Below are 22810 nucleotides of genomic sequence, written 5' to 3' on the forward strand. Positions count from 1 at the left end.
AAGTCCAGCTCTTCATTATACAAATGAGGAAACCGAGGGGCGGAGAGGTTATCTGGTGGACCCCTAGTTAGGTGGCAGAAGTGACTTTTGAATAATACTGTGGAGCCTTCAAGAAGGCACTTAATTTGGCGCTTGGATGACTTCCGGCGAGCAGGCCGCGTCCGTTGCCATGGAAACACCACTCCCACTCCCGCCCCCGCCCCCGCCCCCGCCCCCGCGCGGGCGTACGTGTATCCCTACGCTCCCAATAAAGTTGTTTTTGAAGCGCTGCGGTGCTATGTACGTGACACGGCCCCGGGGCGGGGCGAGATCGGGGCGGGCCGAGCTGCGGGAGCCCCAGCCGGCCGCGGTGAGAGGGGTGGTGGGTGCAGGCGCGGGGTTCCGGCCATGATCGCGTCGTGCTTGTGTTACCTGCTGCTGCCGGCCGCGCGCCTCTTCCGTGCCCTCTCAGGTACTGGCCCCGCGTGCTGATAGGCGGGAGCCAGGCCCACGGCGCCTGAGGCGGCGAGCGAACCGCCCTCCCCAGCAGGGCTCAAGTGTGGGGAGGTGGCCCCCGGCCCATGGTGGCCCTCGGCTCCATGGGTCCCGGGCCTGGCCCTCGGCCCTCGTGGGTGGCCCCCTGCTCACGCCTGGAGCCTGGTGCCGTTGGGCCACGGTTAAGCGGAGGGGGCTGGGGAAGGGGCAGAAGCCGCCCCTCCCTGGTTCCGGGGGTGCTGAAAGTTTCTGGGGTCTGCTGAGTCACTGCCTTGGGGGTGTCGGAGAGGGTTGGTAACTCGGGGCCGAGGCGAATGTCCGAGTTCTCTGGGTAGGGGCCAGTCGGCCTTGGGGCAACGTGGGCTGAAGACCTGTACGTCCCTGTCTTTCCCTGGCCTGACTCCACACCTTTCACAGCTGCCTCTCGGTTCCCCTCTGTCGGCGGAGTCTGGCGTTGAAAAACGGATGCTCAGAATCCAGAGCCGCCTTTAAACCTCAGCTTTGAAGCAGCCTCCCGTGCATTTAGCCTTTAGAGATGAAGTGGCGTGGAGGCCCAGGTGGTACTTTAGAGAGAGAAGAGAGAGTTATTCTTTCACTTTTTCATGATCTGGCTGCGCTTTTTCATTCCTGGTCTTTAAAGTCCCGAAGCTCTTATGTGACCATCACTTCCTCCCAGAGACCCCACAGAACTCCCAGGCTCTTCTCTGACAATTTAGGGAGCAGGACAGGGCCAAGAAGTATTTATAAATGAGGGCTCCAACTGTGCGTTCTGTGCTTTTCCTTTCTGGGTGTGTAATTTATATTACATATATATATATATATATAGGTTTCATATAAAATGTTTATTTCTGTCTGGCACAATGTTTATTTCTGTCTTGCTCAGCCTGTCTCCAGTGCTAAGCACACTGCTCAGAATATAGACAGCCCTCAATTTAGGAATGGCTTGTGTGTACTTACTCCGAGGAACGAGAAACTCCACAAAAGTAATTGTTTCCAGAGAGCTAAATCACATTCCTTAAACCATGTTGCTGTCATTTCTGGAGCGCTCCCAATGTCCATAATGGCACCTTAGTGACGTATACTAGTCCAGAGGTTTCTAGACTATTGTTTTAGCGATCTCAGAAGAGGGGCCATCTTCCCCCGCCCCCATTAAAGTAATTCCACTTAAATTAACTTTTTACAGCCTCTCTCTCTCTCTCTCTCTCTCTCTCTCTCTTTCTCTCTCTTCCTCCCTCCCTCCCTCCCTCCTTCCTTTCCTTCCTTCCTTCCTTCCTTTAAATAAAAGGATTCTGCTGCTGAAAACAAACCACTACCACCAATAAAAACCTAAATTTGAAAACTAGTAACAGCACACATGTAAACCAAAGAAACTCTGCCAGCTGGTATACATACAGGATGTCTTACGGAGCAGGGAAGGAGCAAGTTCCTGACACTAAAGCCAGGGAGTGCTGGCTTAAAGCAGGCTTTCCCAGTCTCAGCACTATTACATTCGCGCCTAGATAATTTGCTGTGGGGCTGTCCTTTGCACTGTAGGATGTTCAGCAGTATCCTTTTCCTCCAACCACTAGATGCCAGTAGCATCCCCACAGTGTGACAACCACAGTGTCTCCAAGCAATGCCAAATATCCCCTAAGAGCAAAATCACCCCTGGTTGAAAACTGCTTGTTTAGAGAGATGTAAATCCACACAAGCCATAAATAAGACCGTGTCTTTCAACATTTGAACCATTCTGATACTGTTCTTGCCTTAAAAAAAAAATAGAGCTGATACAATGAATGGCTGGTGATTGAGGGTCAGCATGGTGCATGTCACTTGTCCTGTGTCATAACTTAAGTGATTTAGAGTGTAGGGGTGTTTGCACCAAAATACTGTGCTTGGAATTTGGGGGCTCTAATTTTAGAGTTTTTCCCACCTGCTTTCTTGGCTGTTGCCTGTCATTTGTGGCTGCTGTAGCAGAGAGATGACAGCAGTCTCTTGCTCTCAGTTGTTGGCCCCTTCTGATTTACAGCCCCTGTTCTGCTATGGAATGGGGAAGCTAATAATGAAGTTTGTGAACCTCTATGAGTAGAGTAAATAGCTTTGAGAAGAGGACCAAAGGCCTTTGTTAAGAAGCAAATTGTATAGATTTTGAGACATCTTTTTTGTCCACTTTAGGACTTTTTCTTTTGGAACGCATTCATAAATTAGAGGATTTACAGAACTGGAAAAGCTCTCGGAGATTATCGAGTTCAGATTCCCCTTGTCCCCATTTTATAGTCAAGAGTGAGTCCATCTCACTAGGGGCATTGTCCAAGGTCATATAGTTTTGTTAATTTCAGTGCTAGGCCATAACACGCAGTTCTGATTCACGATCAAGTTCTGGTTCTGATGTAATGTGGCTCTTAGAGCCAGAGATCTAGTAGGAGTCTTAACCTCTAGATAAAGAGGTGTGTTATCTATGACCATCTCTGTCCTAGATTATGTGGGATAGCCATTCTTTCATTCCTGCGCTGAACATTTATCAGATCCTGAACCGTATCAGTTAGTTAATACTTGTAAAGCACGTAGAACAGTGCCTGGCACACAGTGAACACGGCACACGGATGATAAGGATGTTCCAGGCACTAAAATGGCTGGGCTTGGTGGTGACACAATGATGAGCAAGGTGCACATGATTCTTGCTTGAATGGGATTCACATCTACTTGGGAGAGGAGCGTGGCTGGGTGATGTTGTCATCTTATAACATGGTATTTTGGCTCTCTTCTTAGATGCTTTCTTCACATGTCGAAAAAATGCCCTCCTGGCAAAGAGCTCGTCCCCTCAGGTAGAGAGTGACTTTGCCATGTCTCCTCGGGGCCCAGACCAGGAGGAGCGTGAGGGCCTGCTGCAGCAGTGGCAAGAAGAAACGTCGAGCCAGGTGCTCTCAACTGTGAGCGAGGGTCCCCTAGTAGACAAGGGACTAGCCCAGAGCAGCCTGGCACTCCTGATGGATAATCCCAGAGAACAGGATGCTGCTTCAGAGGATAAGTGGTCCAGCAGGCAGCTGAGTGACCTGCGGGCAGCAGAGAATCTGGAGGAGCCTTTCCTTGAGGTGCTAGGAGAGGAGCCACTGCCAGAGGTCGAGGGCCCAATGTGGGCAGCTGTCCCCATGCAGACCGGTCTCCAGTATGCAAACTGTGCTGTCCTCCCAATGGGTGCCCTGACTGCAGAGCAGTGGGAAGAGGACCCTGCAGTCGTGGCCTGGAGCATAGCACCCGAGCCTATGGCCCAGGAAGAGGCTCCCATCTGGTCCTTTGAGGGCCTGGAGCAGTTGCAGCCTCCCCCAATGGAAATTCCCTATCATGGTGAGTCTTGGCAATGGACTGAGCGAGCCAGGGTGGTAGGTTGTGGTGTGTGTGGGCAGAGCGATTGCTGAAGAAGACTTTTGGTGGGGAGCTCGGCCACTGCATTGTGTTTTTCTGAGAATCTTGCCCATGTCGGATACAGAGGGGCCTTAGAGACCATCTCTACCAGCCCCGTGGTCTTTCAGATGAAATAACCGTGGTGCAGAGAGGTAGCGGGACATGCCTAAGTCACATCACTAGGTTAGAGGCAGAACAGAGAGTGGCCCCGAGTTCTGATTCTCAGTGCTGTTGTTTCTCTAGAGGTGACCAAAGGGCTTTCTGGGGAGGGTGGGGGGTGGGGGTGGAGAGTGGAAAGCGTCCACTCTCTGCCTCGACCAGAATAACTCCAGTTTTATTTGTGCTACATATTGGGCTTCCATTAAAATTTGAAGAATGAGTTCTGTGGCTCAAGTCGGTTTGGAATCTACTATGCAGCTCCATGCTTTACGGGAGATAGGGGACACGTTATGGTTTCTACCCTACAGGCTTCTCCAGGTGTAGAGTTAGAAAATACCCAAGGCTGAGATTACTCTAGAAATGTCTTTAACCTCAGGTAACGATTAAGCATATTCCTCTGAATAATTCCCCAGAGACCCAAGGATTTGTCACAAGTGAGAAATGATCAGCCTATGTTTATTGAGCATGTACTAGGTGCTAGGTACTGCGCTAGGTACTGGGGATATAGTGGTGCACAGGCCAAGATGGCCTCTGGCTTTGTGGAGCTTCCTGTCTAGTCTGAGAATGTCCTTAGAGCACTGTTCAAATCACCACAGAGAGGGATGGGTGACATGGACTATGAAAAAAGGAACTTCAGACACAGTTACACAGAGTCAAGAGTGGAGATGGTGGGCCCTGTGGGTAACATGCAGCTGTGCACCTCTTCTTACCCTTTGCAGAAATCTTGTGGCGAGAATGGGAGGACTTCTCTACTCAGCTAGATGCCCAGGGCCTGGAGGCAGGGGATGGCCCTCAGTTCCAGTTCACTCTGATGTCCTATAACATTCTGGCCCAGGACCTGATGCAGCAGAGCTCCGAGCTCTATGTGCATTGCCACCCGGATATCCTTAATTGGAATTATCGCTTTGCAAACCTCATGCAGGAATTCCAGCACTGGGACCCAGACGTGAGTGAGGGGGTGGGTGGAGTGCACCTTGCGTTTGCTCTGGACCTGGGCGGCTTCCCAACGCTCTTAGGAAATGAGTTCATTCCCATAGCCGTTCAGAGGACTGGAGTCATGCCTAGGACTGCAGCTTGCCTGCCTGGAGTAAATGAGTTTTGGCAGACGGTGAGAAGACTCTCCCTAGGTGCGCTTTCCAGCACCTTTATGCAGGGAGGGAGACTTGCAGGATTCAAGGACTGGGAAAATCCAGAGCATGCGTCTGGTCTCCTCAACTTAACTTGGGGCCTGTCCTTGCTGGGGGTGGCTGCCTGAGAAGAGTCAGCCCTGTGGGGAGTGCCCATAGCAGCTTCCCACCTGGCCTCCGGGCCTGCTCCTCGAGTGGGAGTTGTTCAGCACTCTGGGTACTCTGGACTGACGGGTTTCCTTGTCCATTGCCCAGATCCTGTGTCTCCAGGAAGTCCAGGAAGACCACTACTGGGAGCAGCTGGAGCCCTCTCTGCGAATGATGGGTAATGCAGCTCTCTGCTCTTTCTTCCTACCGTCCTGTCTGCTCTCTCCTGAAGACACCATCTATTTCTTTTGTGTTAGTAAGTCCCCCGTCTCACCTGTGAGCTAGCTCCTTCTTTGTGCAGGTGAGAAAGAAAGCAGAGTTCTGCAATTTTAAAGCAATTGTGCCATATATTGCCACCTGATCCTTGAAGTAACCAACCCTGTGAGGCTGAGTATTAATTATTATGCCTATTTTGCAATGAGGAAACTGAAGTTCTCCAATTTTCTGTGACTTGCTCAAGGTCACGAAGCTACAAAGCTGGTAGGTCGTGGAGCTAGCACACCAACTGGTCTGACTTCAGATTCCATGCTTTTCCTATCAACTTACATTGCTTCATAATCTTTGTCCTTCCCCTTAGAGCCTCCCGGTCATCTGGTTAAAGCTATAAGGGAGCTTCTGCAGGACGAAGGAATTGGCAAGGGCAGGTCCTCCCCTTACTGAATGGCAAGAGCGATGCCTTACGCACACACGCTGGGTTACTTACTGCCACTGATTGGAGGGATGATGGCTTCGAGGACGCTGATCCTTCTTCTGGGCGGGGTGTTCCTTGCAGGCTTTACCTGTTTCTACAAGAGGAGGACCGGCTGTAAGACAGATGGCTGTGCTGTCTGCTACAAGCCCACGAGATTCCATCTGCTCTGTGCCAGCCCCGTGGAGTACTTCCGGCCTGGCTTGGAGCTCCTCAACCGGGATAACGTGGCCTTAGTGTTGCTGCTGCAGCCACTAGTCCCAGAAGGCCTGGGGCAAGTCTCGGTGGCCCCCTTATGTGTGGCAAATACGCACGTCCTGTACAACCCACGCCGGGGGGATGTGAAGCTGGCCCAGATGGCCATTCTCTTGGCTGAAGTGGACAAGGTGGCCAGGTTGTCAGATGGCAGCCACTGCCCCATCATCTTGTGTGGGGACCTGAATTCTGTCCCTGATTCACCTCTCTACAGCTTCATCAGGGACGGAGAGCTCCAATACCATGGGATGCCAGCCTGGAAGGTGAAATGGGGGAGGCCTCTGCGGGGGTGGGAGTGTGGCCTAGGGAGAGAGTTGGGGGTTGGCATCCAGTGCTGCTCCTCTGGCAGGGGCCTCGTTACACCTGCTCTGGCTCCCTCCTGCTTTCTTGTCCCCAAAGTCTGGAAGTTAGGAGCGCTTGAGTGCCTTTGGCATGGTGGAATCCTTTCCGTTTTTATCATTAATTTATTTTCAGTTTATAAGTAATACATAAGTAACATCCTTGCAAGAATTGCAACATCCTAAAGTAAGGCCAAAGCGCCTCTTATCACCTACATTCCCTGCCTCTCCCCTGAGAGTCAAGTAATAACTTTGAAGTTTGGTGGTATTCTTCCAGATCGTTTTGTATGCATCTACAGTGATAATCTCTGTTCCTGTGATAATTTAATCATAATTTACATTTATTAAGCACTCACTGTGTGCCAGGCGCTATTTTAAGCACTTCACATGTATTAGCACATTAATTTTCACAGTTTCTGTAATTACTTCCATTTTATAAATGGGGAAATGAAGGCACAGAGAAGTTCGATAACTGGCTTACTTGCAGGTTGTTAGTGGTGCAGCCAGGATTTGTAACCAGGTGGTTTGGTCTCAGAGCTCTTGCCCTCCATTACTAGTCTGCTGTGATTGCTCCTAACAGCTGGCGTATAGTCTGTCCTGTGTGTGTTTATAAACACGGTACATTACCGTACATTTCCTTTTGTCGCTTTGTTTTTTCACTTGATGGCGTATACATGGATCTGTCTCATCCCTTTTAACTGCTAATATTGATAGCATATATACCTCAGAGCTTATCATAGTTTATTTGGCCATGCTGATGGGCGTTCAGCTTGTGCTAATTTTTTATGTCACTTAATCTCCCTGTTCCTCCGTTTTGCCCTTACTGATCCAGCTATTGCTTCACTTTTGGCAAGGCACAGTGGAGGAAGGATACGAAATGACTGAATTATTGTAGCGCACTTTGGGCTTTTATTTTAATGAGGTTACTTAAATGCCAGCAATGTCCTGCTTGCCATGTGTGCAGAGAAAGGCATGATCCTGCCAGAAAGTTGCTTTAATTAAGGAGCTCAGGGAATAGGCAAAGTAATTTACTAAGTGCCTACCTCATGACAGGTACCATTAGGCGTGATGATGAGGAGCACTCAGTCTGAAGCCAGACAGTCCTGAGGTCAAATCCCTGCTGTGCCACCTTGGGCAAGTTACTCACCTTCCTCAAGCCCCATTGCCTCATCTTTACACTGGGGATATGACAACCTATTTCAGAGGATTTCTTTTTTTGTTTGGTGGATTAAATAAAATACTTCACATAAAGTGTTTTCCAGTTCCTGCTTCAAAGGAAGCAGTCAGTAATTTGGTAGTGGTTAGTATTATCAAGATTCTTAAGTATATGTGGTATTATCCCACTTGATAGTAGAGGATATTGACCCCAAGAGAGTTAACTAACTCACTCAAAGTCACACAGCTAGTAAACGGCCCGTAAATTCCAATACTTCGGATGGCGTATTGGACATCTCCATCCTTTAAGGGCGAAGAGATTGTGTCTCCCCAGCACTTAGCTAGTGTCTTGCACATAGTTGGCACTGAAATATTTATTGTCGGTGAATGAAATAAAGGGAATTGTGCTGCACACTGGAGTTGTACAGACGACTGGTGTTGCCGAGTATTTCCCCTACTATGCTTTGTCCTTTCCTGCGCTGCTCATTGATGGAGGATGGTGACGTACGTATGGTAAAGTGCTGTGGAGTATTTCCCGTTCAGTTTGATTCGTGGTTTCCCAGTAATAGGCTTTAGAAGCTAGACCTTGATCCAGAAGATGCAAAGATCAGGATAAAACCTTTTCCCATTGCACATTAGAGCCCCTGAAAGTTGACGTTCCCTGTGGAGAATTGTGAAGGGTTTTCTGAGGTGAAAGTCAGGGGAGCACGTATTCACACAGTTCTGTTCTTTGATTCACGTACCTCACTCTCCTACCCCTCATTCCTGTCTCATGGACATGTCAGTGTTTGTAGAAAAAAAAAAAAAAAATAACAGTTTTAATTATCTCCTTATTTCTAACCTTCCCCTGAGACTTACATATTTTGCTTACATTATGTATGTCGTGTATGATTATGGGTGTGCGCGCATTTGTCCGCGTGTCCCAAAACATGAACTGTTCTCTTTTTCCATCTCGCTTTCCTCATTCCCACCCGTTCTTTGTAGGTATCTGGACAGGAAGACTTCTCCCATCAGCTTTACCAGAGGAAGCTGCAGGCCCCGCTGTGGCCCAGCTCCCTGGGCATCACTGATTGCTGTCAATATGTCACCTCCTGTCACCCCAAGACATCAGGTGAGCATGTGCCACATTCTTGGGTGGCTGTGCCTCCAAGCTCATTTTGGGAGAAAGCTGGCATCTCAGTGATGCATAATGCAACCTTCTCAATTCTCTTAGGAAGTTCCTTTGTTTTTCTCACTGACCTCTTCATGGTCACCCAGTGAAATGGACAACTTGAAATCATAGCTATTGGAAAAGCCTCTTTGTCTTCAGAGCCAGACTTCCTCTGTGTCCCTACACCGGAAGCTTCTTGATATTAAGGAGGTCTCAGCATGTGGCTCCTCTTCCTTTCTTTCACTGTATGGCTTTTCTTGGTTTACAGAGAGACATGAGTATAGCCGAGACTTCCTGCTCCGTTTCCGCTTCTGCCACATCGCCTGTCAGCGACCAGTAGGACTGGTTTTTATGGAAGGAGTGACAGACATTAAGCCAGGTAATGAGAACTAAACTGGTTTGCTTGGTCTTCTTTCTTCTTCACCCCCTCCTATCTGTCAATTATGCGATTCTTAGTCTTTCTTAGGTATAATTCTTAAAGATCAGCTTCTGGTAATAAGTGTGCTTAGAAGGAAGGTCAGTGGAGTTCAGTGGCCCTCTGCATGCATGAATGTGCAGTGTGGTAAGAACATAGACCAGGAATCAAGACTTGGGTTCTTATCAGCTCTGAGACCTTCAGTAGGCACTTACCTTGTTAGGCTTAAGTTGCTAGTAACTAGCATGTATACAGCGTATATAGGAAAGCAGATCCACATGATAGGGCTTTGAAAATCATAAGATGACAGTAGTCCTGGTTGTAATAAAAAGTTACTCATACTGAGGACTTCCAGATTGAACGTAGCAGAGTATACTTGACATTCTACCCTTCTTGTCTCTGAAACTCCAAAGCAACAAGGAGAATGGAAAAAAGAAATGTAAACTCCATCTTTGAGAAAACTGGAGATCTGAAGATATCTGGAACCATGAACCACAACACAAGCGGAATAGCTGCAAGAAGCACTGGAGGTCATGCAGGGGTGCTGGAAGAAGTATGGAGAGACTTATCTGTGGGGCTCTAAGGAGCTTAAAAAGAACCGCAGAGTGCATTTCTCCAAGGTGCGGAGTGCACCTTGAGGCACAAAACCAAAATCATTGTTTCATCAGCAAGAAAAAGATACACAGGTTGTGATAGGAGTTTATCTGAACCCGTTTTGGTCCTAAGAGGCAATGGAGGAAAGACTGATCAACGAATCAAGCCATATTTGCGTTAAGCAGTCTGTTTAAGTGGTGAGGGAAGATGAGATACAGAACTGCATATCTGTCTTGGCTGGGGAGAAGTAAAGATTAAAAGGACTCATATACAACCCTGTGTCATAAGGAAAATTCCTGTTATTTGGAATGCATGCTCAGTTTTTCCCTTATATAAACTTTGTACAAATAGCTGGTAGAAGAACCTGAGCTAATTCAAAGCTGGGCTGCCCAAAAAGAACCAGCATAAAATACTGCAAGGAACCATACTAAAAGACTACAAGAGAAAAAGATGGAAGGAACAGGAAAAATAAAAGGCAAATAAAGAATACTTCAAAGGTAAAATTTCTTGCCTTGGAGCATATGAGAATTATGATTATTTTCCCATAAATAAAAAAATAAAGCAATTGCCTTTATAAAATAAGAGCACAAAAATAATATAATTTCCTTTTTAAAATAAGATCAGACACATGGCAAGACATCAGAATATGAAATGTAAGCTGCAAAGCTGAGGAAAGAAATGGAATAAAATTAAAAATCACATAAAATGAAGACAGAATTGGATGCAGCACAAGAGAGAATAGATAACTGCTGAAAACAAGATAAAAGAGGGCAGGGTGGGGAAAGCAAAATAAAAAGAAAGTAAAAGGATAGAAAGCACTAGAGAGCAAATGACAGTAGTGGAAAATAAGGCAATTCAACATACGCATAATTGGAGTTCACCAAGAAGAAAACCAATGTAGTGGCACAAAGGGCGTATTTAAAGGTGTGATTCAGGGAAGATTTTCCAAAGACGAAAAGGTCTGACTCTTCAGATCGAGAGGATATACCATGTCTCAGTAAAAAATGCCATAGGAGAATCAACACTGAGATATCCTAGTGAAGTTACTAGAAGTAAAAGGTAAACGAATCATTTGGGCAGTTAAACCAAAAATATTGGGCTACTTTTAAGGGTAAAAAGAATCAGGTTGACTTCAGACTTCTTAACATTAATATTCAACTCTAGAAGACAGATGAGCAAGGCTTCAAGGAAAGAAGGTATGGATCAAGAATTTTATACTCAACCAAAAGCCTTTCTTGAAGAGATGCTAGAAGACTAACTTAAGACAACCAAGCAATGACTGGAAAACACATAGTAAAAGGAGTGGTGGTAAGCAATGAATTGTTTTTTCTTGTAGGAATTTAATTTGAGTGGCATTTTGCACAGAGCTGCGAACATTTCAATGGCTCCATTTTTTTAATTGCAAAGGTAAAATATTATTGTAACTGGCAATAGCAAGAATAAGTGATGAAGGCGACCATACACCGAGCGCCTGGCATGTGACAAGCACTGGGATACGTGCTTGTGTCAGTTGGGCTCAGGCAGGCAAGCAGTGGCTCAGTGCTTGAAGATTATAAACTCTTAAACAGTGGTAGGAGCCCACACAGGTATTTAATTTCTTGTTAAGAATAGGTTATTTAAAAAAAAAAATCAGTGCTGTACTTGAAACATAAACATTTCAATTTAATAATAAAATTAAACCAAGAACCTTTACAATATATACTGACAATCACTTTGTAAGTAGAATTATTATATAGGGGGAAAATACCCAGTTGACTAACAATGCAAAATAACAGTGGTATTTTCAAAATCGAGGTTAAATTTGGGTAAACCCACCCGTCCACCACACACTGTGAACATGCCCTTGCATTTGTTCAGTACCCCCACCGAGGGCAGAACAGGCTCCTGATGAATCTCATCTAAAGACCCCAAATCTGAAAAGCTACCACCATTTTTAGACCATGAGTAGAAAGACTCCAGCCCAGTATAAGGAGATCATAGTGCATAGTCTTTTTTCTAGAGGATGTGTTTAGATGTCCCTAACAAATAATATTTCCAGTGCATCACCAGAGTCATCCAACCTAGCTGTGCACATCAAAACTTGCCAGCTTGACTGCAACTGGCTTTAATGGGTAACATCCAAGTTGCAAAAGGAGCTGCTGCGCTCGGCAGTGATGGCCTAACTTTTCCACAAGCTGACATTGGCATGGCATTGCACCGGAGCATTCTACATCACCCCCAAGTTGCATAACAAAAAACTTTGTGATTTCTGCTCTCCCCAACTCCTTCTGTGAGGCAATCATTCATAAGAAGAGTATCTAAATTTTAAGTCCCCCCCATTACACATTTTTTTCAGTTATCAGTGATTTCTTTCCACTATGGTTCATAAAGTCACTGAGATGGGTTATTGTGTTTTCTTTCACATGAGCACTTACATGTTTACATTGAACTCTGGAGCTTCAGGTCTTTTAACACTTACCAACAAACCGTGTGCCCTGTTAAGTGCGTTACAGGAAAAAAAACAATCGCTAAGAGATGATTTTTGTAAACCACTATTTACAAACTGACCAGATGGCCACAGAGCAAAGGCTGTCTGATCAGTTTTCTAACCAGGAAAGTTCTGCCTCCAGCATCTCCTCTGGCCCATGCATGACAGAGCTTATTATCCCCTTTGCAGTACTTACAGAACAACTTACTCGCTTGGCTGCTGCTTGCTGGCTTGGGTGCTGAATGGGCCGGGAAGGTGTTGCAGCTCAGGTAGAGGCAGCTGTGGCCCGTGAGCTCTTGTGGCCTCGTGGGGCATGCGGAGGCCTCGAGTCCTGTGCCACGGCCAGAGCAGTGCTGTCTGTACACAGTGCTGTGCGGGCAGAGCCTGGGGTTGAGGGAAACCATTTTCAATATCCTGCTGGTCACTGTGATATTTCTGGCATGTCATAATGGTAAAGGATGTGACTCAAATTGAAGATACTAGTGTTATGAATATTTATGCTCCAAATAACATCACATCAACAGTCACAAAGTGAAACTGCAGGATTTAACAAAGAATAATAGTCAGAAAATAACTAAAGGTAGAAGGTTTTTGGTTTTTTTCCCCCAAAAGTAACATTTATTTAAAGGTTAATCAAAATTCTTAGCACAGCATTTGTTATAATGTGAGTTTTGATAATTGACTACATCAGTGGCTCATTAAGAAAAACACTTTTGTCTCAGTCCTGCTCAAGGGTAGAAGGTTTTAATGCCTCTTTCTCACTCCCAACAGATCAAGTAGATAAAAGATAACTAAGCATAGAAGACATAAGTAGCATGTTGTATGGCAAATCTGATTGATATAATATCAAACTCTGAACACTGAAAGCAGAGCACAGACCTCTTTTTGAGTATCCATAGGAAATTCTTAAGAATTGATCATATATTAGACCACCTAAAAACTTCAATATTTTTCAAACCGTAGAAGTAGTATAGTCAACTTTCTCTGATCATACCTGCAGTAAAAATAGAAATTAAGAACAAAAAGAAAATACTATCATCTGGACATTTAAATAATTTCAAACAACTTTTGGGCCAAAGATGATATTTAAATAAACTGCAGAATATCTAGAAAATAACAATAATGAAAATACCATATATTTGTGGGATTTTAGCTAAAACAGTGTTCAGTGAAAAAAATCATAAAATTATATAGAATATTTAGAATCATAGAACTATATTAATAAGAAAAGATGAAAGTGAGTAAATTAGGCATCCAACTCAATAAGTTGGAAAAAGAACAAAGGAACTGAAAGAAAGCAGAGGAAAGAAGATACAAATGGAAATAATTTAGAAAACAGAAAAATAATAGAACTAATACACTCTTAAGCATTGGTGGTTTGGGTGAAAAACAAAACAGCTGTCAATTAGATAAGTCCGTTAGCTAACCTACTTACGGGGGCATGGGAGGAGTAAGCCAAAGTATCCAGCTATGCAAGAATTCATAGGATTATAAGGGGGTTCTTTGGTCAACTAAGTGTAAAAGAAATTGAAAACTTAGTTGTATACATTAATGTTAGCAAATGTAATTTACTAAAAATGATTGCAGGGGACAGAGATAAGCTAAATAGACTACCTACCACCTGGGGAAAAATTTTTAAAAGTTCTCAGAGATGCAGTCCCACAAAAATATCAGGCTCAGATTGATAGGAGAATGTCATCAAACCTTTTAAAGAACCTGTAATTCTACGACTATTTTTTTTTATTGGTTTCAGGTGTGCAAAACAATGTAATAGACATTTACACCCCTCACAAAATGATAACCCTTCCTCCGCCAGTCTCCTACCTCTCCGATATCGTATATAGCTGTTACAATTCTACTGACTCTATTCCCTATGCTTTACTGAACATCTTGTGACCATGTGTGTGTGTGTATGTGTGTGTATATAATTTTACTTTTTTAAAATTATAGTTGACATGCAGTATGTTTCAGCTTCAGCTTCAGGTCTGACCACTGTGCTGTCCACTACTATTTAAATTGTTACAGAGCGCAGAGGAAGAAAGGGACCAAGTTATTTTTATGAAGCAAGTATTTTGACACCAACACCTGACAACAATTACACAGAAAAAGAAAACTACAGACTCTAATATTCTCCCCTATGAATATTGATGCAAAAAAATTTTTAACTAGAAAATCAGGAAACAGAATCTAGCAGCACATTCAAAGAGCAATATACCATGACTAAATGGAGTTGATCAGAAATATAAAGATAGCTCTATATTGCAAAATCTATTAATATAATTTATCATGCTAATATATATATGAAATCTATTTAAATATATGAAAAGCATCCTATAGCTGTCAGAGACATTTGTTAAAATTCAACATCTATTCTAGATTCTTTTAAAAAGAGCCCTCATAAATTAAGGAAATAATAGATAATCCCTTATGACATTCAAATACATTTATCTTAGAGCGAGTGGTGGTGGCAGTGATCCACCGGTGGGAGGTAGGCGCCGAGGCTGCTGGGAGTGGGAGGGGCATGGATCTGCCTGGGGCCTGAAAAGAAAAGTTTATCCCAGTTCCCCAAATCAGCATCTTGCTTAAAGAAGACACTCTAGTAGCAAAGTCAGGTACAAGGCAAAGGTGACGGGATCACTGTCAGTATTCAGCTGAGTTCAGAGATAACAGCCAACATAATCAGAAGTAGAAAATAGAAACATAAGTAAGAAAATAGAAGTGAAAATCGAAAGGAGGGGGTAAAGTATTACTTGTTGCTAATACCCTTGTACAACTGGTGATCCTAGAGAATCAACTAAGAACGGTTATAAGCATTATGATAATTCTGGAAAGAAGCTATTAATACACAGAAATCCATAGTATTCATACAGAGAAATAATGACATATTTGTTAAAATATAATGAAAACAACTCTATAATAGCAACAAAAAGAAAAAAACGAATTCATTTAACGGAAAATGTAAGGCATATAAAGGAATATTTCATTTCATCTAAATTACCAAATTTATTGGCATGATGTTATCTATAACATTCCCTTACCTTTTTTTTTTTTAAATAGAGCTTTATTGAGATTAAATTCACATACCATAAAATTCGCCCATTTAAAGTGTGCAAGTCAGTGGCTTTTAGTATATTCAGAGTTGTGCAGCCATCACCAAGATCATCACCCCCAAAAGGAAACCCCTAACCATTAGCAGTTATTTTCCATTCACTCCTCCCTTTATGCAACATCAGTTGACCATGGACGCATAGGTTTCTGGACTCAGTTATATCCCATTCATCTATTTGTCTGTCCTCACTGTCTTGCTTATTTTAGCTTTGTCTAAGTTTGAAACAGAGAAGTGTAAGACCTGTTTGTTGTTGTTTTCACCATTAAGTACGATGTTAGCTCTCTGGCTTCCCCTGCACGGGGCATTAATCCCATTCACGAGGGCTCCACCCTCATCACCTAATTACCTTCCCAAGGCCTCACCTCCTAATGCCATCACATTTGGGGGTAGGATTTCAACATGTTTTGGAGAGACACAAACATTCAGTTCATAACACCCATTAAATCAGTAGGATCTATAATAATATCCCCTCTTTCTTTCCTGATATTGGTAATGCGTGTCTTTTTTCTTTGTGCATACATGTGTATACATGTGTGCATAAGTATGTATACATACATGTGTATGTGTACAGGTGTATGTGCACACACACATACACACACACACACACAGTGGATGGTGTCTGATAGAAAATCTCTAGAGGAATACACCAGAAATTTGGTTAACATTTGTTGTCTCTGGAGAAGGGAATTCGTGGTAAGGGACCTGGAGTGGAAGGGAGACTTTTTACTCATATTTTTCTCTACATTTTGATTTTTGTACCACGTGAATATATTACCTATTAAAAATTTAATTTCCAAAAAAGGTGCTGAGCCAAGGAAGGCAATGCCTATGTTCGAGGCCTCTGTCTGTCTGCCTTCCTGAGATTCTTGACTTTGGTCCATTCTTTTCTTCCTCCCCTCACCTTTTCTTTTTTTTCCCCTTTTCCTTCTGGAGCAACCCAGTCAAAGACCTGAGGGGGATTTCAAGGTGCAAGGTCCTGACCCCGCTTCACTGTCGGGGAAAGATAAAACCTCTTTCTCTCCCATCTTCTACAGAGCGACCTGCTGGCTGGGCCGAGTCAGTCCTTGAGGAAGACACGTCTGAGCCTGAGCCTGTCTGCCCCAGGTAACCTTCCTTCCTGTTCCCTTCAGCTTGCATTCCAGCTTCTCTGAGTGTATGAGAGAGATTCCCATAGGCTTTCCTGAGGCTAATTTGGGGGAGCTCTTTTTGCTGAGCTCTCTCTCCCCCTAATACCTGCTAAGCTTCTGGAGGGACAGACAGGTGTGCAGAGGCCAGAGGTGGCCCACCCAGGTCCTTGCAGATGAAGAACTTACTTCTCACCATGTACTTTTCCTCAAGGGAGTTTGGCCTCACAGAGGAGCTTGCCGACTCACGGTCAGGGGTATGTTAGGTACACTCGCCCAGGTGCCACGAGGTGAGTGGGGGTGAGGACGGTCAGGGGGACTGAGTGTAAATGTTTCTAGGCTGACTTTAGCTAAGACTGTCAGCCTCTTATTAGCAAGGCAAGGAATTTTTGCTGAGACTGAGTTCTTTGAGATCATTCACTAAAAAGGCTTTATAAAGCCCACAGAGAAAGTGACGCTGAAAATCATTCCGTAATGTTTATTGACTGACATCTTCCCCTCCATCCCTGTAGGACCACAGGCACCATCCGGCACTGCCTCCAACTGACCTCGGTATATACGCATTTCCTGCCCCAGCTTGGCCGCCCAGAGGTCACCACAATGCCCTTGGGTCTTGGAACGACGGTGGATTACATCTTCTTCTCAGCTGAGTCCTGCGAGAATGGGAACAGAACTGGTAAGCCTGGTGGGTGGATCCTGGGTTCCTAGAAGCCACCCCAAGAGTCCTCGGAACAGCTGATGATAGGCCAGACATTGGGTGGCATGGCTCGGGCAGCTGGGGCTTGACCAGCAAAGGAGCAGATTTCATTCCTACCTGGCACGGATCATTTTCATCACATGGCCCTTAGGCCATGTGTCCGCTTTCTCTTCTTATCCTTGTAGTATTAGAGAGTGGTGGGCAGAACAGCACTCTCCATCCCTGTTTCAGAGGTAAAAATAGAGCACTCGGAGGTTATTGGATTTGTTCAGTGGCAGCTGGTTAGTGAAGAGCTTGGTTAGGTTAGAAACTATTTCCTGTGGCCTCACCCCACACCGGTAGTCACGCTGTAACAGTCTACCAGCCCCACGTCTATTTTGTTTACAGCACGTCATTTAAAATGTTTAAATTGATCACCTATGTTTACAAATCAGATTTTATATGGAAAATCTGGATTTCCTGTTTCTCTTGGAAAATCAGAAGATCTGTAGTGCTGGGCCTGGGCATATACTCTCCATTTTGCCCCCGTCCTCGGAACCCACCCTGCTTCATACATTGATGTATCATGGAGTAGCTGAGAAAATGAGGTCTCAGCTAGAGGCAGCAGGAGGAGGTGAGGGAGGGAGGGTGGGCAGCCAGGGGGTGCAGCCTCCATAAGGCACAGCTTCCACAAGCCCTGCTTGCCCTGTGTAGCCTGGCTGTGGCTGCTTTACCCACTGGCTTCCACTTTGTGCCCAGATCGCAGGTTGTATCAAGATGGAACTCTCAAGCTCCTGGGCCGTCTCTCCCTCCTCTCTGAAGAGATTCTCTGGGCTGCCAATGGCTTACCCAACCCCTTCTGCTCTTCAGACCACCTCTGCCTGCTGGCCAGCTTCGGGATAGAAGTCACCGCCCCATGACAGGGCTCCCAGGGGAAGAGAGCTTCTCTTCCAGAAGAGCTCACTGAATCAGAGACTGTGGAAATATCCCATGCTTCTGGAAACTTAGAGCCAAGAAACTCCGTCCCCTCCCTTCCCCCTCCTTATTCCCGTTTTCCCTGGGTTAGGTTTTCTCCAGGCCTGTCCATGTTCTCTGCCCGTGATCCCTGCCCCACCCAACCTCTTCCTAATCTGGTGCCACATACTCAGTGGCCCTGGGAGAGGCGGAAGGGGGGTTCCGCCTTCCCTCCATGTATCCAGTGCTCCCCCTTGATTTTTAATTACCAGGGTTGCGGGAGCTATTGATCTCATTGGTTATTTGCTTTTAGGCCGTTTCTTGGTGGTACCTTCTAATCTGACCTCCCTGCCTTCACCACCTCTGGGCCCAGCCTTCGTGCCAGGTACACACATACGACCTGTGTGTAGTGTGTGTGCGTCGTCTCAAGGTGGGACTGCTCTGTGCGGCCATGCCTGCTTCTGATCAGCGCGCTCTCCACACTGGGGCTGTTGGCCGAGGGCAGGTAGAGAGCATGACCTGGTAGCTGTGTGATGCCAGGTAGCACAGGACCATGGAGCCGTCTCTCCTTTCAGCCTCCATGTTTCAGTAGGCGTTCATCACGCCAGCCAGGGCACACTCATCATTTGGGCTCTGGGAACCACTGGGCCCCACATCCTGGAGCAGCAGACTCGGGGCGGCACTCCCTGCCCACAGCACCCCGCAGGCCTGTCATACTTTCTCTAGGGCTAGTCCCTTTCCCCGGGCAAAGGTTTGGACCCCTGTGTGGGGGGTCAGTGGGCTGCGATAGTGTTTTGAGGTAAAAAACTCTTTAAGGATGAGGAGAAAGAACCTTCAGGAAACTCTTGTCTCACTGGACTCTACAGTCTGCAGAACTGGGGTGAGGGTGGAAATCCCAGTAGGGGAAGAGCAGGCAGGCTGAGCTAGGACTGTCCACCTCGGACTGGTTCTCCTTCCTCTGCACACCTCGGAAGCAGTGTTCTGGTCCTTTCCTCCCACTTTGGACTTTTGGCTGCCACTTCCATTTTCACCCATTCTCTCCTTAGAAAACCTGCTGTTTAGCTCAGGCCAAACCTTCTCAGTAGAAAGGTAGCCTTGGACAAAACTGATTCAAGGACTCAAGGTGGCAGTGCCTGAGGATTTCTGCTCATTGCTGCCTCTGCTCTCCCTCTCCTAGCACAGGGGTACCTGGCCCACTCAGGGGGCTCCCGTGCCCACACATGTCACCCTCATGCCTTAATCTTTTGTTGTTGGGGTGTTCCGGGCCAGCTCCTCTGCAGATTGGACTTGCTGATGCCTCACTTGGTGTCCAGCAAGGACTGAAGGAGTAGGTGAGAGGCTGGACTTAGGGACATTTAGCCAGAGATTGATGTCCTTTCCCTTTCGGGTTTTGAAAGCCAAAGATCCAGCTTGAATCCTGCTGCTGCATTTGAGGTTATAAACTTTCTACACCTAGGTTCTGGGGTATTTATCTATTCGTGTGTATTTTTAACCATTGTTCCTGGGTACTGGACATGTGTCTGTCAGAGCCCTGGGCCTGTCTGTCTACAGCCCACCATTCACTCTGTCTCTCCCTGGGCACCTCCTGGCATGATCTGAAGACAGTGCCCTGCTGGTTTCCAGGATTAGGCCCATCGCTATTCCCTTCTGAAAGGAAATGCAGTTTAAGAACGGCTGAAGATGGCGGGGGCAGGTAGCTTGATAGATGATCTTTTTTTGTTTGTTTTCTTGTTGGTTCCGTTTTAGAAATGAAATGGGGGTTTTAAATGGTCGTTTAAACTCTCTTTTCTAAATAAAGGTTTACCTTCCCCCTCTGCTGTTGGTCATTTTATAAGGATCCCGGAGGGCACAGGGGAGAGAAGGTTTGGAGAATGAGGTGGGCAGAGAGGAAGAGACTGATCCTGGGATGGGGTCTCAAGTCCTAAATCGGCTTGAAAAAGGTGTTGGAATCTCCCTCTGGTCACCGAGGCACATTCCCACTGCGCTGAAGCCTGGGGGGAAAATGGCCTGAGCGAAGCCTCCTGCCCGGACTTGGCGGCGGTGCAGCTCTCCTCTCCATCCTGCCAGGCCAGAGGAGAATAGCTCTCTCAGCTGCGTTCATTCTTGTTCCGTCTGCTGCCGCCCTACCTTCCCCCTTCAACCCCCCACCCCCACCCCAGACCACACTGCATCTCAGGAGGGTCTGTGTGGAAAGTGGGGTGAGAAGCGTTTTCCTAGTCAAAGCTGTGGCAGCTGCATGGTGCGTGCGGCAGATGCTTCTTGCTGAGCATCTATTTTTGATCGTCTCTTCTGCATTCTGGAGCCAGGGCTGAGCTGTGGGCCATCTGTTGCTGGAAAGGTTTCTCTTCCTTCCCTGGGTCTCATTCTGCTGGTACTTTTGTCTTCCTCCTTAAGCAGCAAGTCCACAAGCCCATATGCCCATGGGAAGCCCTAAAAAAGGGTGGTTTTTTGCCTCACCTGAATAGAAAGCCAGACTGCACAGCTCTGAGTCAGTCTCTGAGAATCTGAGTTCTTTAAAGCTACCTGCGTGCTTCTGTTGAACCACCTGGGTTGGGATTCAGTGGAAAGAAAAAGGCTGGCGTTAGGAATACCATTTGTCATCTTGGCCTGGTCACTTAGTGACTAGGTACGTTAACCCCTGTGTTTCCGTTCACATATCTTGGTGAAATGGAAATTAATCTTTTCCACTTGTGAGGAATTTTCAGATCTGAAATTGCATTGGTTGGCTTTTAGCAAGCAAGGGATGCTAAGAATTCCAGAGTATTATTGGTGGGAGTTGAGGGTGTGTGGTTCTCCAGAGCCAGGCTGGATGATTGGCCTGTGGGCTGGGAATTATCGTGTAGCTCCTAAGCTTGGAGGAGTATCCCCGGAGACCCCTTTCCTGCCCTGGAAGGTTTCCCCCTATTAGCCTGAGTCGTGCACAATGTGCGTAACACTTGTATCAAGTTTACACAGGCTTCCACTTCCACTGTGAGTAGGCAGTAGCACTGACGTGGCAGTTCAGGGGTTCATACTCGTACATTACCTTTACGTCTGAGGAAATAGAAATCCCAAAGAGGTAGGTAAATTGAGGAGCTCCTCTACTTTTCTTGCTTCCCCAAGCTCCTCATAACAGCCTTTCCAGGAGTAGGAGAGACAGGTTATCTTGTAAGGCAGACACGTGGGGGTGGGCAGGGAGAAGGGAAGCGACCCACCAGGCTGCTGCTGGGTCTTGGTTTCACCTCCGTTTTGGTTTTCACTTCAGTTCTTGCCCTGGTGTAGCGACTAACTAGAGGACTGTTTTCTGATTGGTTACATAACGGATGCAACGTGTAGCTTCTCTTCTCCCAGGAGTAAGGAGGGACCCGCCTCCTCTAGTTTCCACCAGCGGGGAGAGCTGGCCTGTAGCCTTACACTTCCAGACTCATCCTGCTGTGCTTCCTCTGTTTCTCTCCCCTCCTGAGCAAATATGCAAAAAAAACACCAAACCAAACAAACAAACCAAAAAACTGTTCCCGGCAAGGGTCAGCCAGATGAGAGCCTGCCTGGTAGGATGCAGATCTCGCTCGAGTTAGAAGAATGTGGATTTAATGGATTTCGAAGGGAACTCTGCTTTCTGGATATGGCCCTAGTCAGTTCCTGTGCTCCCAAGGCCTGAGGCCTCACCCAGCTGTGGAGAGGAATAGAGTCTCGACACTTAAATTCTTGGAGGTTTTGTCTTTCCGTGACCAAGTGCTTTCTGGCTGCAGGTTCGAGGGAGGGTGCATTCCCCAGTGGGCTGGCCTCTGACAGCTCCACTTCAGCTGACCTGAGGTGGCCCATCTCTATTACCTGAGAGGTCTCAGCAGCTGGTCCCCTCATCCCCTTGGCAAACAGTAAAGATTCCCAGGCAGCCTGCATCTGGGCCAGTCTGGTATGACCATCGCTTCCTGTCACCACTGCCCTCTACATAGTGGTCAAGATGTCAGATCCTGGCAGATGGGGTGGCAGAGCTTCAAACCCTTCATGTTCAGGGCTCTGAGAAGTGCTACATGCATCCAAAGGTCCACCCCAAATTAGTCGTGTACCTCAATTAGGCAGGCACATGCTTGAGCCTGAAAGAAGGGAAGCAGGAAACGAGGTGAGCCCCACTCCATTGGGTGCTGCTCGTCCTGGAGTCCGGCGTGACACTTCACCTCTGAATCAAGTCTAAGCCAGTGGTCAAGCACGTCCATGCTGAACCTGGTTGCCGCATGACAGGTTCTTGCCCCAGACCTTACGCAGCCCTCATGTGCACGAGAATAGTCCAGGGGCCCGCTGTCCGTCCAGCTCACCGAAGCCTACCCTTTACTTAGTGTTTTAGCTGGACTTGAATGTATAAATCACAACACTGCCTTTGTGTAAAGGTGTGTGATCCAAGTTAGCCCTAAATTCTGGTTACCTTGTTTTGTACTGTTTAAGCTGGATTTAAATAAGCCTGTAAGTAACAAAACTGCGTCTCTAATGGTGTGCAGTCCGAGACGTTTGTGGGTTCCAGTGGCCTGCCTCTCTTCCCAGTTACCATACATCACCACCCCGTTACCGAAAATGAGGAAGTCTTGCTGTGTGCTAAACTGCACTTCTTTCTAGTTAGGACTTT

The 22810-nt window shown here is 46.3% G+C and overlaps 1 protein-coding gene across 2 annotated transcripts; it reads left to right on the forward strand.

Annotated features, from left to right (window-relative positions):
• The first annotated feature begins 287 nt into the window (after positions 1-287).
• On the forward strand, positions 288-20317 carry ANGEL1 (angel homolog 1). 2 transcript variants are annotated; one of them, XM_033109293.1, is made up of 10 exons: positions 288-349; positions 3223-3798; positions 4734-4960; positions 5397-5466; positions 6061-6494; positions 8709-8835; positions 9143-9253; positions 16494-16563; positions 17096-17259; positions 18019-20316. In XM_033109293.1, the coding sequence occupies exons 2-10, from the start codon at positions 3297-3299 to the stop codon at positions 18177-18179; spliced, it is 1866 nt and encodes a 621-aa protein (XP_032965184.1). In that variant the 5' UTR covers positions 288-349; positions 3223-3296; the 3' UTR covers positions 18180-20316. The 2 variants fall into 2 exon arrangements, with proteins under 2 accessions (XP_032965184.1, XP_032965183.1); XM_033109292.1 differs by having other exon boundaries at positions 296-451; positions 18019-20317.
• The last annotated feature ends 2493 nt before the right edge of the window (positions 20318-22810 follow it).

Source organism: Rhinolophus ferrumequinum, chromosome 6 (assembly GCF_004115265.2).
Source record: "Rhinolophus ferrumequinum isolate MPI-CBG mRhiFer1 chromosome 6, mRhiFer1_v1.p, whole genome shotgun sequence".
Classification (NCBI taxonomy): Eukaryota; Metazoa; Chordata; class Mammalia; order Chiroptera; family Rhinolophidae; genus Rhinolophus; species Rhinolophus ferrumequinum.

Excerpts from the sequence above, each read along its gene's own strand:
- ANGEL1 (XM_033109292.1), top strand. The coding sequence starts at position 388 with ATGATCGCGTCGTGCTTGTGTTACCTGCTGCTGCCGGCCGCGCGCCTC. Across the intron at positions 8,836-9,142 it reads CTGTCACCCCAAGACATCAG|AGAGACATGAGTATAGCCGA; the intron begins GTGAGCATGTGC and ends CTTGGTTTACAG. Across the intron at positions 9,254-16,493 it reads AGTGACAGACATTAAGCCAG|AGCGACCTGCTGGCTGGGCC; the intron begins GTAATGAGAACT and ends CATCTTCTACAG.